Source organism: Prionailurus bengalensis, chromosome C1 (genome assembly GCF_016509475.1).
Source record: "Prionailurus bengalensis isolate Pbe53 chromosome C1, Fcat_Pben_1.1_paternal_pri, whole genome shotgun sequence".
Lineage (NCBI taxonomy): Eukaryota > Metazoa > Chordata > Mammalia > Carnivora > Felidae > Prionailurus > Prionailurus bengalensis.
The window spans coordinates 28,558,914-28,572,615 of record NC_057345.1 but is presented as its reverse complement, the minus strand read 5'-3'; the positions used below and the strand labels follow the sequence as shown (position 1 = coordinate 28,572,615).

Here is a 13,702-nt window from a genome sequence, read left to right as displayed (position 1 = left end):
CCAGACAGCTGGCAAATGGGAGGTATTGGGAATGATGGAATAGATCAAGTTATTTAAATGAGAAAAATAAATTCACACACAGCCTAGCCGCTGCCCGGTGACAGATCCGTTTATTTATCTACTGTATCGGCACCGCTTTGTCTCTGTCAAAAAGGTCATTAAACTCGCCTAACTGCGTAATTCCCAGCCTCCTGCTCTAGACTCGCTCCACAGCCCTTCCTTTCCCTCGACACCCAGCGCCACTTGAAAAAAAATTTATTATTGCTAATAAACAAGGTTTTGTTTTTTTTTTAACCCTTTCTAGCTTGTCCCCCCCCCCCATGGGTCTCGCTGTATCCCACAGAAAATGACAGTTTCTCTTTATTCGTTCTCAGGAGGAAAGGGGAAGGGAACTAGCCCCTCCTGCACGGTTGGGGAGTTGGGGGAAGACGGGTGGGAAGTAGGTACCAGGGTGCATCTCAGATGCCCTCCGAGTCTAAGGATTTAGCCATCTGCCTCCGAAACCCCTGTGGTTGCCGGGCGTCGTCAAGTCCTGCCTTCCAAGGCACAGGGTCTGGCCTGGGCCGTCCCACCGCCACCAGCTCCCGCTGCTCCCCTAGCCCAGCGTGGTCGATTCTGTCTTCCCGGAGCCCCAGCCCCAACTCTGCCTCCCCGAGACATGGGCTTAGGGAGGGAAACCGGTTCCCGGGTCCGTCTCCCGCCGCCGCCGTCCAGCCTGCGCCCGCTGCGTGGGAGCTGGAAGGCGAGACTCCGCAGACGGCGGGCTCCGCGTCCCTCTGCTCCGGCGGGCGCGTCTCCTCCAGCTGGTCGGGCCGCTAGGCTGCCGCCGTCGCCCAGCTCGCGGTGCCAGCTCCCTTGCTCCACGCCCGGCTCCCAGGCTCCGTGCCCTCGCAGTTGAAGGGACTGGGGGCGGCAGGGCGGATGGGGACATCTGGGAAGCGAGGAGAATCCTCGTTCTCCGGGCGTCCCCCTAAACCGGGTCCAGGGTCCCCTTCCCCGCCCCCTGCGCAGGTGTGAGAGCGCGAGTGTACGCCTCGGCGGGCGTGAGTGTGAAGTGTGTGTGCGCGGGGGAGTGCGCGGAGGGAGCGCGGGCGGCGGGCGGCGCGGGAGGCGGGAGGCAGGGCGCGGGGAGGGGGCTGGGAGGGAGTGTGTGCGCGCGTGCAACTCCACTCCGGGGCTTTGTGCGAGCCCGGGCGATAGCATTGGCGGCGGCTGGAGGAGGAGCGGCCGGAGACGCGTGCAGCCCGCCCGCCAGCGCCCGGCAGCCGGGGCAGGTGGGAGCCCGCGCGGGAGCCGAGCCGACGCGAGCCGGAGCGGAGTCCGAGCGGAGCCCGAGCGCAGCCCGGGCGGAGCCCAGGAGCCTCGCTCGCGGGCGACCCGTGGGCGGCAGCCGGGCGGGGCGGGCGCCGGCGGGGCGGCCCCCCAGTAAGATGTGCGCGGCGCCGCGGGGCGCCCCCCACTCGCAGCGGCGCTCGGGAGCCGGGCAGCTGGGCCAGGCGGCGCCTCGGGGGCTGCTGCGCGCCCGCGCCTAGAGCTGCCGCCCCAGGGAGCCCGCCACGGCCGCGCCCCGGGCACGCTCGGCGGCGCCCAACGATGACCGCTCCCTGGCGGCGCCTCCGGAGTCTGGTTTGGGAATACTGGGCCGGGCTCCTCGTGTGCGCCTTCTGGATCCCGGACTCGCGCGGGATGCCCCACGTCATCCGGATCGGTAAGGGCTCCCCGGAGCCGGGGGTCTCTGTGCGCCCGGGCGGGGGCGGCCATGGGGAGCCAACGAACGCGATCCCAAGAGATTTTTCCCGATCTCTCCGGGCCGCCGGGGCCGGGTGACCACCGGGAGCTCGTCCCGGTCAGGGCAAAGTTCCAGAGCCGGGGGTCACGGGCCCTACTTAGTGGGGAGGAGACAGCCGGGCCGCGGCGGGCGAGGGGCCCTTGGAGCGCTCGTGAGAGGCCAGACCTGGCGGAGAGGAGCGAAGCGTTCCAGCCCCAACCCGAGTGGAGGGCTCATTTCCCGGCCACTGCCGGCACGACCGGCCACAGACCGAGTTGTGGGAGCGGGCTTCTCCGCGGAGCGGGAACCCTGGGGGAAGGCGCCAACTTCTCTTTCCTCCTCGCTCCCGGCAGGCCCCCGCCCCCACCTGGGGAACAGCTCCAGCGGCCGCGGCGGGGACGCGAGGGACGGCTTCGCAGGACGGAGGGGAGGGGGGGGCGGCGGGTCTCTCCTCCCGGCGGCCGCCCTCGGCCTCGGGGGTGCCCCATCCAGCCCGGTGGCTTGGGGGAGGGGAGGGGCAGCCCCGGCCGGTTGCTCTTGCGTTCCCTCGAGGCTGGGGGGAAGGGGGGGCGGGGAAGGAAGCCACGGAGGCTGCCCGCCGCGGCCGGGAACGTGGCGGGAGGGATGCGAGCGGTTTGTAAAGTTAGCCGAAATCCCTCCGCAGCTGGCGGCGGCTGGCGGGGTTGCGCGCGGCTTTCCGGGGCTGCCGCGTCTCCGCTCTCTTCTCGCCGGAGACTCCTACTCCGGGCTTTAACTTTGTTGTGGCCGCCCCAGGCACCCTGTAGGCAGCGCTCTGGGCAGTGCGGGAGACCCTGCGGGGCCCAGGCCCGCGCCCGCCGGGGCTGGGCCCGGCCTGGCCGCGCGGGAGCCTGCCGCCAGGCCGGAGACTTGGGCCTCCTGGGTTCGCGAGGCGCCACCACCAGCATCTGGCACAGGGCGGGCAGAGAGCTCTGCTGAGCCAGGGCCACCTTCCCCCCTTGTGGCTCTTCTCCAGGAGAGGACTGCTAGAGGCTTGAGGGGATGCAGAGAACCGAGGTCGGGCTTGGTTTCCGTACTTGAGGTTTTCCTAGGAGGTGGTCAGGAATCGGGGGGTTGAGGGGTACGTCTTCGTGGTTCGCTCCTGGATACCACAACCTCTGGAACTCAATATCCGGGTGGGGGTAGTGCGCGGTGCTCAGCGCTGCCCACGCTGGGGTCTTTGAGTCCACGCCCGGGACCCTGGCAGACTCACACCCGAGGCACAAGAGGCACAGGAGGCAGAGGAGTCCAGGCACGGGACTCTAGGGACATCCCTCACGGTCAGGCTTAACCCTTTGCAGCCCAGGCTGCTCTTGGCAAGCCAAGCAACGTCTTGTATCTGCTTTTTTTGCCTGCCCCAGCTCCCTGTTTGGTTAGCATTCCAGGGGCGGGCACAACCTTAGTACTGGGCCAGCACTTCTTTCATTCCCTCCTTCCTTCCCTGCTTTTTGGGGGCCTACGTGGTAGAGTGCCCTTGAGAGAAAGGAGAGGGGCCCCAAAAGGTGCTCTGTGCGCGTCCCACGCGTTGCACTTTCCTTTCCTCTGCACGCGGGGAGCTGGGTATGCTCCCAGCCTAGCTTCAGGGGTGGAGGTTTTTGGGGCCCCAGGAAGTCAGGAGAAGGTGAGGACAGCCCCAGAAGGATGAGCTAAGGAGGGGCAGGATGGTGTGTCCTTACCTGCCCCCTCTTATTGTGAAATTGACTTCACTGGGGGCTCTTCACTGCTCTGAGGGGAAGCCCCAGCCTGCCTGCCCTTTCTTGGGTTCATGTTGTAATAATGCAATTAAGGATGGCAAAGCCCTCCTCTCTTCTAATCTTCTTTGTATTAAGCCCCAGGATTAATTAGCACGTCGGCCCAAGCCATTTATATCAGAGAGCCCTGCCCCATTTGATTCCCAGCCCGAGGACTGGGGTGCTGTGTGGATGCCAAACGTGACCGCCGGAGCTGTGCCAGCTTAGATGGAAGATGGGAAGGCTCCGAGGCCTCTGGGCTTCTCTGGAGCTTCCTAGGGAGCTGAACTTCCATCCTTGGGAGTCCGGGCTGGAGCCTTAGCTGGGGCCAGGGAAGCACAGTGGACATGGGCGGGCCCATGCGCGCGGGAGCGCACACACACACACACACGCGCGCGTGCGTGCACACACACACACTTATGCAGAACCTAAACACACTGCCTTGGCTGGGTCCCCCACCATCTCCCTTTTCTGATCCACCCGTGGGATTCCAGGGTTTTCTGCCTGAGGCTGCAGGAATTGAGGTCCTGGAAATGGGGTTCGGGAGTATGCTGGGTGCTTTGTGGTTCCCGAGATTCGTGCCTGAGCTGGCTGTTCCTGGAGCCGAATTCTCCAGCAGGCAGGCATCCTCAAACACCAGCTTGGGAGAGGGTTTTCCTGCAGGTGTGTGAGGGGCTCTCTGGGCTGGGAGCAGTGTACCCGCCCCCTCTCTTTGTGCCTTTTTTGGGGGCTGAAATTTCCTCTTAGACAAGGAGATGGATAGCTCAGCGGTGTGACAGAGTGTTCAAACAATCCGTCTTGAATAGATGAATTGCATTGCTCTGTCTTTTTGTAATTGTGTCTATCAGAGGGAGAGGTCAAGGCATTGATTGCTTGGATGGTTTGCAAGTAACAAAGGAGAGCGAGGGAGAGAGCGAGGGAGAGAGAGTAATTGGATTGTAGTCTGCGGGAAAAAATGATCATTGATTATTTTATATGAATATGTGAAAGATGTATCTGCGTGTGATTATCAAGTGTTGCTCATTGAAGGTTTTCAAGGCATATTGTTCGGCATTTTATTATTACTCTTATCATCGTTATTATTGTTGGGATGGATTCTGGTCTTAACTCATGGGAAGCAGTTTAATGCATGGATCATCTCAGCCAGATGAGCTTCAGTGACCTTTTGTGGGAACCTGGATTTCCTGGTTATATGACCTAGAAGCTGAAGTGGAGGGGCCCTAGGCTGGGAGCTAGGAGGCCTGGGTTTTCTGCTCTCTCTTCTGCCCGTTTACTGAGCCATTGTGGTCAAATCCCACTGTTCCCCCCAACCTTGAGCCTCTGTTTCCCCATCTGTAAACCACCGTTGGATTGGCTGTGATGGTTTGGGATATTCTGTGGCTTCAAAGTTCCTTTTAGTGCAGACGGTGGGGACTGTCCGTGCCACTGTAGGTTTCATGGTTACACGAGGCTCCCTCGTATTACATGCATATGGTAGGATCGAGGGCCAGCTTGGAACTTGAAAAGGGAACCAGACAGTGGTGGCGGCAGCTGGGGAGCCCTGGTGGATGGTGATGATCTCTAGCCAGCCGGGGGGGGGGTTGGGAGCCAAATGACTGCAGAGACATAAAGCAGGTGTATGTGTTGGGGATGGGGGTGGGGTAGAGAGGGAAGGACTGGCTCAGCTCTGGACTCTCTGAGCATCTACAGACAGCAGAACAGATGAGCCTCAAGACCCAGAACCTGGGCCGGGGGCGGGTGGGGGTGGCCAGCGGGCAGTCACAGCAGTCTCTCCCTGGGGAACGAGATCCCCCTCCCCCAGAGTTCCCCAACCAGCCCCGTCTTCATTGTCTCCGATCAGTTCACCCAAACGGTCCTGACCATTCGTCTCCTGAGTTTGGGAGCCGTGTGTAAAACAATGAGGAATTTCTTACAGTGACTGGTGATGCGCTGAAACATTGCCGCCTTGTAGGAGCAGACAGGAGCTGAATGAAGATCAATAGGGCTTTCCCCCCTGGAAGTAAATAGCTTCAGACAAGACCTGGGAGTGGCCCGAGGGGCCTTGGAAGGCATTAACTTGAGCAATTTCTGCCTCCACTTTCCAGCCCAGCCGCTCCTGTCAGCCCGGGCTTCCCTCTTCCTCAAAGCTGGAGTTTAATTTCTTCGTGATGCCTGCCTCACACTGCGCTAAACAGTCTTTTGACATCAGGATGAGCTGGGGGTTTTAGAGGTGACTTATGCAGGGTGAGCCAGGCACTGTGTCCTGACTAGGCTCTTCCAAGGTCATTTGCATTCCCCTGTTGCTGGCCTGACAGCCAGTCCAGCCTGATGTGCTATTTTGAAAGGGCTTTGAGGGGCGGCCCTTTATCCCCCCCACCCTTTCAGGAATGCAAGGTTGCTTGGCTGCTTTTAGGGTCCTTTCTGGGGCCTGGGAGCCTCCCTGAGTCCTCCTGTTCCGGCAGGCACTCTCTGTCCCTGCTCTAGGAAACAACCCCCTCGCAGTGGGGGGACGCAAGGGGGCAGGAAGCACAGATTCCTCTGTGGACATCACAGCGCTCCCTCCTCTTGGGGGAGGCACGAGGCCATGTACAGGGAAGGTGGTAGAGGCTGCTTGGGGTGTGCTTGTCAGAGGAGACTTGGTGGTACTCAGCAGCTGGGTTTGTTTCTGATCTGCTGAGGCCAAGCCTCCTCCATTCTGCGAGAGACTGCTGCCCCTGCCTCCTGTGGCTTCAGCCCGAGCCATGGACCCTCCAGAGGGAATGCAGAGAGGCGAGAGCCAGTGCTCCACCTGGCTGGGCAGCAGCAGAGAGGACTGAAGTTCTGGGGACAGGGCTGGTCCTCCCGAGGCTGGTGTGATGGGGCTGGAGCTTTGGATGCATGGATGGGCCCAGGGCCTAGTGCAGACGGGGCTGGGGCTTGTTCGCCAGAATAGCTGTTCTCCCAGGTGCCCGTTCCCCGACAGCAGCACCAGGGGGCAGTGTGCCTGTGTCGAGGTATCCCTGTGTCTCCTGCCTGGGACCCCACCTGGGTCAGGAGTGACATCAAAATAATGCACAGCAATGCGACAATAACAATGACCCCCACTTAAGAAGTGCTTACTAGGTGCCAGGCACCGCGGTGTTTCACACGCTGACTAGTAATGCGGGCGCATAGTAAGTGCTCAGTAAATGCCGCTGCATTTCCCTCCCCCATCTTATTTAACCTTCACTGCCGTGCGGGCATCATTTCCATTTTGCAGTTGAGGAAACTAAGCTTGGCAAAGTCACTTGCACAAGCTCACACGAGCAGTGAGTGGTAGACGGATAAGAACTCCTGTCGGCCTGACTGCAGGGGTCCTGCGTGTTTGACGGTCCGTGAGGGCGGAGGACGAGGAAGCACCACCAGTTTGCACAGTGCTGAATGGAGCACCCCCACCCCCACGGCTCTGGGCGCTGAGTGTGTCCTCACAGGGCCGGGCTGTGTTTGGCCCTGTGTTGGAGGTGGCTCTGTAAGTTCTGTGACATTTAACCCTGCCAGTGCCAGTTTTCAGAAGCAGATAGCCCTTGTTGATGAGCTGTGTGGCAGATACGCTTCCTGGATGGGAAAGGATGGATGGTCTTTCCCACCCTCCCACCAATAGACACTTACACTGACTACATCTCACTTTGTCTGGGCTTCTGGACTCTGCCCAGTGCTTCCCTGGAAGCCTGAAATAAAGGATGGACTCTCCCTTGGCTATGGCTGGTCCACCCATAGGAATCCTTCTGCTCCGGGGACTCCAGCCTACATGTCCCCCTGGAAACCACCGAGCTGTCCTCAAAGACATCGTCAGAGCCATGAGGGAAGGGCTCCATGTCTGTGCCTCGTCTTCGCCTCTGTCCTCATCAGCTAGTGACCTGGCCAGAGAAGGTGGTCGCGAATTGTTCTCTGTTCTTCTTTTTCCCCTCACCTCCCTTTCCCCTCCCCAATCCCATCCCCTCTCCCTTCCGACATCCTTTCCAGGCTAATAGGTTTTATGGTCATTTTATTTTTAAGCAAGAGTCACATTCTGCCCTTCCGAATAGAGCCTGTCTTGCCAGTCACTGAGATAGGTGGACAATCCGAGGCCACTGACGCTGGGCCCTGGAATATTTGTTGCTGTCTCAGACACTGTGGTAGGGTGTGGGGACGTCGGTGCAGGAGCTGCTCAGTCCACCCTTCCCCATGCCACCTCTGGAAGAGCAAAGGCAAAATCAAATTTACTCTCCTTGTCCCTCATGTTCCTTCTTCTGGGGGACCCAGGAGGCTGGAATAATGGTGGCTTCCAGGGACGGAACTGTTTTGGAAGTGGGGGGAAACTGCATGCTGAGAGCCCCTAAAGAGGTGACAGATTTGGGATAAGCACAATCAGAGGGCTCATGGTATTTTCCAGGACCTCAGTTTCCCCTTCTGTAAAAATGGGGACGATACTGTCTGCCTCACAGAGCCAAAGAGGTACGACATCTTTCCAGAAAAACTTAAATGCTGTCCAAAGATCAGCATTTCTTCTTGTTGTTGTTTGAGGGGTCTGACACCAGCACAGGGCCAGCACCGGGGGGAGGTGAGCGAGGCAGCTAGGGAGCAGAGTTGAAGCAGGCTCTCTAGTGGTGACCCTGCATTCGCACGACTGACCACGAGAGTGGGCGCTTCCTTAAGTGTTGTGCCCCTAAGTGCCTCATTGGCCTGGACCAGTACCTGTGTTTGCTCATGGAGTCACCGTTTTCGTCTGCTTCTCTTTGTGCCCCAGAGACGAAATCCTACCTGAGTGTGATTGGGAGTGGGGACACTGGGTCAAGGGCCAAGGGGTTGGGTTTGAGGACCACAGGTCATTCTGATTTGGCTTTCGTTCCCTGTCGGCCACCTTTTATAGGCAGCACAGAGCACTCTGCCCCGCCTTGCCTCATTCTATTTCCTTTGGAGTTATGTCCAGGGTCCCACTGCCTTTTACTCAAACCTGGCTCTCCCCTCTCCCCAAAGCTCACTTTCCCATGTCGCCCTCCTTGTTTCCTTGGACCTCTGTACCTTGTTTGCTAATGCTGATTGGCCTTGGCTGTAGTTATGCTTTGTGGGTTTGTCTAGGGCTTTCTCTAGTGCGTGCGTGTCCTGCCTCCCCCGTTAGGCCAGAAGCTGCTCCAGAGTGTGTAAGGCCAGCTCCCCCCGCATCATTACCAAGAGGCAGAATGAATTTTTGCGGGGGAACCAAATAATATATTTCATTGATTCTAGGATGGACTTTCCTCCTCTCCCTTCTCCCTTCTCTGAAGTCAGTACGTGTCTCACGTGTCATAGCTGGGGTTGCCTACAGGATGTTTTCTTTTTTGGCACCTCAACACGTAATGGCATGGCTTGGGTTTGATGAACTGTGGTGGACCTGAGTTAGACCGTGAGTCTCACATGTCTGTGCCGCGTGACCTTGGACGCGTCACTTTACCCCTGGGTCTCCGTTTTTTCATTTTAAGATAGAAGTATTAAGATTAAGTGAGACTACATTCAGATGTTTTTGACCTGCAAAAATTTCCTGTGGCCGAACCTTAGAGTATCGTCTTCACAGAGTCAGTGCGAGGATTAAAGATGATAAAGTGTATGAAGCTCTTTGCTCAGTGCTTGATGTTTAATAAATGCTGGGAGAGAAAGGATTCTCCAAGGTTGGAGGCCATGTTCCTGCCATCAGACTGTGAGCTCTGAGGCTGTCTGCTTCCTGCGTACCCTGTGCCAACCCTGGTGCCCAGTACTCCGTGCCGCTCAATACCTGGCATTTATTTACCCATTGCCCACACACCCACATGCCCTGTAGTGGAAATGGTAGGGTCCGGCTGCCTGTGACAATTATCTACCACATTAGGGGGAGAGAGAGGTGCCCTTTGGGATGCTTCTGTGTGTCAGCTCCCAGACTCCTCCTGACCTGCTATTTATCACATACCTGCAGCCCATGGGGTGCTGGTTCTTCCTCCCAGGTGCAGTGTTTTAGCTGAAATGCATTTTGCATGTATTCAGGACCGAGGACACCCTGGTTGTGGGATGCTCTTTAGGGACTGATCCAGAGAATCCTTGTCAGTCCTTCTTGGATGTAGAGTTCAGTCTTGCTTCTTGGGCAGGCTAGTATGGCCCAGAGAGGGTCTGCGGCTAGAGGCTGGGCCCCAGGGGATAGAGACCGCTGGCTCTGCTGGGAGACATCAAGTAATGAGGCCACGGCAAGAGCTGGGGAGGAGAGAGTCCCCATGGTGATCATACAGATCGGAGATAATGAGATGGAGTGAGATCCGGGGGGAGTGGCAGCTTCGACTCCAAATCCTTTGGTGCCATGCTGAATGGTGGTTAAGGAAGGCAGGGGAAAAAAGGGAGCGAGAAGGAGCTAAGATTCCAGTTTGTGTGAAGAGGGTTCCGATCCATAGGAGACAATTAAGCCTTGCGCTATTAAAGGGACTGATGCAGACAGGCTGCCGATGGAAGGGGGTTTATAGAGTTCTCAGAACAACTGCAGGGATGAGCTCTTTAAATATGGGAACGAGGGAGACTTCTGCAAAGCCTTCCTGCATCTGCTTTGCAGAACTGAAATATGCTATTCCAAAAAGCCTGCCCAATTGGGCGGAAAAGCAGGAGCAGGGAGCCAAGGACTTCCCAGGGCTCCACGCATCACATTTCCTATCTGTGGTGGAGAATCACAGAATCTAGGCTGAAAAGGACCCCAGGGGTCATTCTTAGGCCTCTGGTTCTCAACCGGAGCCTTGCACCAAAATCACCTGGAATGCTCATTAAACTACAGATTGCTGGGCACCCGCAGAGCTTCTCATTTGATAGGTCTGGGGTGAGACCTGGGATTTTACACTTTTGACAGGTCCCCAGATAATGCTGATGCTGCTCCTCTGGGCACTACCCTTTGAGGACCACTGTTCTCAGTCACTGGAGGGACCTTCCCCTAACCCCCCTTATAGGTGGATATCTGGTCTCTGATGGAACATCACCCGAGATAGGAAGCTTACTACTTTTGACCCTCTTTTGTTCTTTACTGCGAATGTTTCGGCTGACTCCAATCTTTGTTGCAAATACCCACCCCCCCCCCAAAACTTGTCTCCCTGCAGTCCCAGGGAAGGCGATAGAACTTGGATGTTGGGAGTATAGGTTCTGAGATCCATCTGTCTGAACTTAAACCTTTTCCCCCGTCCAGGCTCTGGCCCTTGGGATAAGTCACTTAGCCTTCGATTTCCTCATCTGCAAAATGGGGATAATAATAGATTTGGCCGCGTGGGCTCATTGTGAGAATTAGTATGCCTCGCACAAGAGCAGCTTTCAATGCACTTTTACAATCTAGCATGTGGATAAGTTCACAGGTTCTGGAATCTTCTGGCCCGAGTTTGAGGCCTGCCTCCATCACTTCCCACCTGTGTGATCTTGGGCAAATTTATCTAATAATAATAACGATGATGATGACGATGATGATGATGATGATAATGGTATCTGCCTCACAGGGTTGTTATAAGGATTAAATGAATTAATGCATATGAAGTGTTTAGACCACAACCATGGGAAGCACTCAACAAATGGTGTCCATTACTCTTATGGTACAATAGCCATGCTCACTGGTTCTGGTTCTGGTCTGCTCCCTATCCTCCCATGCAACCCTACGGAAATGTAAAGGCATTTCTCCCAATTAGAGATGCTCAGTTCTTCCCACCAGGCGTTGAGAGCTAAGCTAACCCCAGTGCTGCTTGTGTGTTACACCCAGTGAGCGCCTGGCTTCCTCGGACCTCAGCTTCGGTGTCTCCTTGTACAGCCCAGGCCAGTTCAGCCTTCTCAGCAGCTACTTCACTTTGCCGAGTTAGACTGAGCTGGCGGTCTCTTGAGATCCCCTGGTCTTTTTCACAGGCATCGCTGCTGATCTATAACTTCTCTCATCTTCCCTTTGGCAGTTGATCTTTTGAGCCTAAAGGCAGGACCTGTCATTTATCCTCAGTAAATCCCACCATGGAACCTTCAGGCAGTTATTCTTGCTCGTTGTTCCTGGACCACCAGAGCCTGCTTCTGGTTCAGCATCCTCAGGAAGTAGGCATGGATTTCACCTGGCCTCCCTCTGGGGGGTCTGTGGTGGACAGGTTAAGTGGTTATTGGCCTACACTACGGTGGGGGCTGGGAATTGCTGCTCTGGACAGTGTAGGTTTTGCGGCTCCTCTTCCATTGTTTGCCTTGCTCCGTGCCATCTGAGCCTGAGATGAGCCCGCCTTCCCTCCCTTCAGCTATTTCTGCCATCGACGCCTTAGGCAGGAAATGACCAACGTCAGAGTCTGTTGGCTTAATTCAGGAATCATGGATCCACGATCCTATACTTTAACCCGCTTCAAAACCCCACTAGCTTCCTTATACTTTCAGGCCCTTTAGGACATGCCCCGGTTGGCAGACCTATACTGCATCCCTCCTTGCCTTGTACACACTCTGCGCTCCACTATACTGAACACCCAAGTCCGCAGGAGGCACCGTGCCTTCCCTCACACCCTGGGGCCTCCACTCTTGTTATTCTTTGCAGACAACTTCTAGTCATCCTTCAGGTTTCAGCAAACGTGTCTTTTCCTCCAGGAAGCTTTTCTTCATGTCTGCCCACTTCTTTGGGCCCCCACAGCACCCTGTATTTCCCTTATTGTAGCACTTATTATATAAGCAGGGACCCCGATGGCTTATTCACCACTTCATCTGGTGCGCCTAGCACAGTGGATGGCACATAGTAGGTGATTAATAACTGTTGAATAAATGAATGCATTGATGAATACAGTCATTTGAGTAGAAGTCCGCACTCCTGCCCTGTTACTCAGCTCAACATTTTTTCCATCTGGTCAACAAGATTTCATGAAAGGCATTATTAGAGCCTTCTACAAAGTCAGAGTTCTAATGATGTCTGTGGTGTTCTGACACATGAATTCAACACCTTCTATACCAAGACTTTTCCCACGTAGTAGCTTGGGCAGAACTGGGATATTCAGGGGAGTGGATCCTTCGTTCCCGGGACTAGATTGGTCTTCATATCCATTGTTTGGTTCATACCGTGATGATTCTCCTCGTGAGAGACACAAGGTGTCTGTTTCCAGAAGAAATTGAAGAAGGGCTCATGATCCTCCTGTCTTCCTGACCTCATCTGTTTCTCCTTCCCACTTGCCCCTAATCATCCCTGCTGCTCCCTTGGGTTGTTGAACCCAGCAAGAGAACTTCTGCTACTCATCCTTAATAGGCTGGCCACTTAGGACAGCTGCTAGACAGGGATGTTGTACCGCTTACACTGTGGCCAATTATAGGTCAGGCCTCTCTGTTTTCCGTCTTCACCACATCACTTACTCCTGCAAGGATGTCTAGACAACAGGTCTACATGCCAGCTTTGTGTAAAGCAGAGGTGTTCAGGCTATATGGACAGTCAGCCTGGGGCATTTAGCCCTGGGGTTGAGTGCATCATCTGCACTGGGTTCTTGAGAGTGTGAATGTGTATATTTCTATGTGTTTGTGTTATTTTAAGAAATGACCAGTTGGAGGTTTGCTTCTCTAGCACAGGCTTCCCAGATTGTGGCTCAACAGCCATTCTTTACCCCAAGCCTGTTAAATGGATCAGTGGGAAACTGAAGACTTAAGTGTTGAAGTGACGGTCCCAATTCCTGACTGTGCTGATTGGTCTGCTGTATTTGTGTAGCTGAGAGTGAGGCCAGGGCAGGTTTGAAGTGAGGCCCTGGGCTTCCCCTCTTGAGCATGACAGAACCGGGCTCTGCCCTGAGGCCATGCCCTCCCTTCCTTGCTTCCCTCCCCAAGGAAACAGATGACACATTATGGGCAGAAAGAGCCTGTTGCCTACATGGCCATTTTTCCTGCCCAGTTTAATAGAGGTGACAGCCGTCTATTTTACTTGTCTCGTAACATTGAATCAGTAAATAAAATATGGGTGAACTCTCAGGTTTAGCTGAATTATGGCTGGTCCCTGGGGGTTGAGGGCTGGGGGAGAGCTGAGCAGAGAGGTTGAATCCCTGGCTTGTTGCAAGAGAACCTGAGCCTTGTGTCCTCCTGTGGCTCCAGGAAATCTTTCAGTGCTGAAGAAGGCCAGGCAAGGTCACCTTGTTGGACTATTTCTGAGTCCATGGAAGAACCAGAACACAACTGGGGGTCCCCCAAGTGTTGGAACTACAGGAGGACAGTACCTGTCCCTATTCTTTTCCTATCACAGATTAGGATACTGAGGACCAAA

The 13,702-nt window shown here is 55.8% G+C and overlaps 1 protein-coding gene across 1 annotated transcript in view; it reads left to right on the top strand.

Annotated features, from left to right (window-relative positions):
- Positions 1-1,430: 1,430 nt before the first annotated feature.
- GRIK3 (glutamate ionotropic receptor kainate type subunit 3) overlaps positions 1,431-13,702 on the top strand; it is a 229,793-nt gene continuing 217,521 nt past the window's right edge. The window contains exon 1 of the mRNA XM_043574515.1: positions 1,431-1,708. Within this exon, the coding sequence (XP_043430450.1) occupies positions 1,594-1,708 (115 nt within the window). The 5' untranslated portion in view covers positions 1,431-1,593. The remainder of the gene's footprint in view (positions 1,709-13,702) is intronic.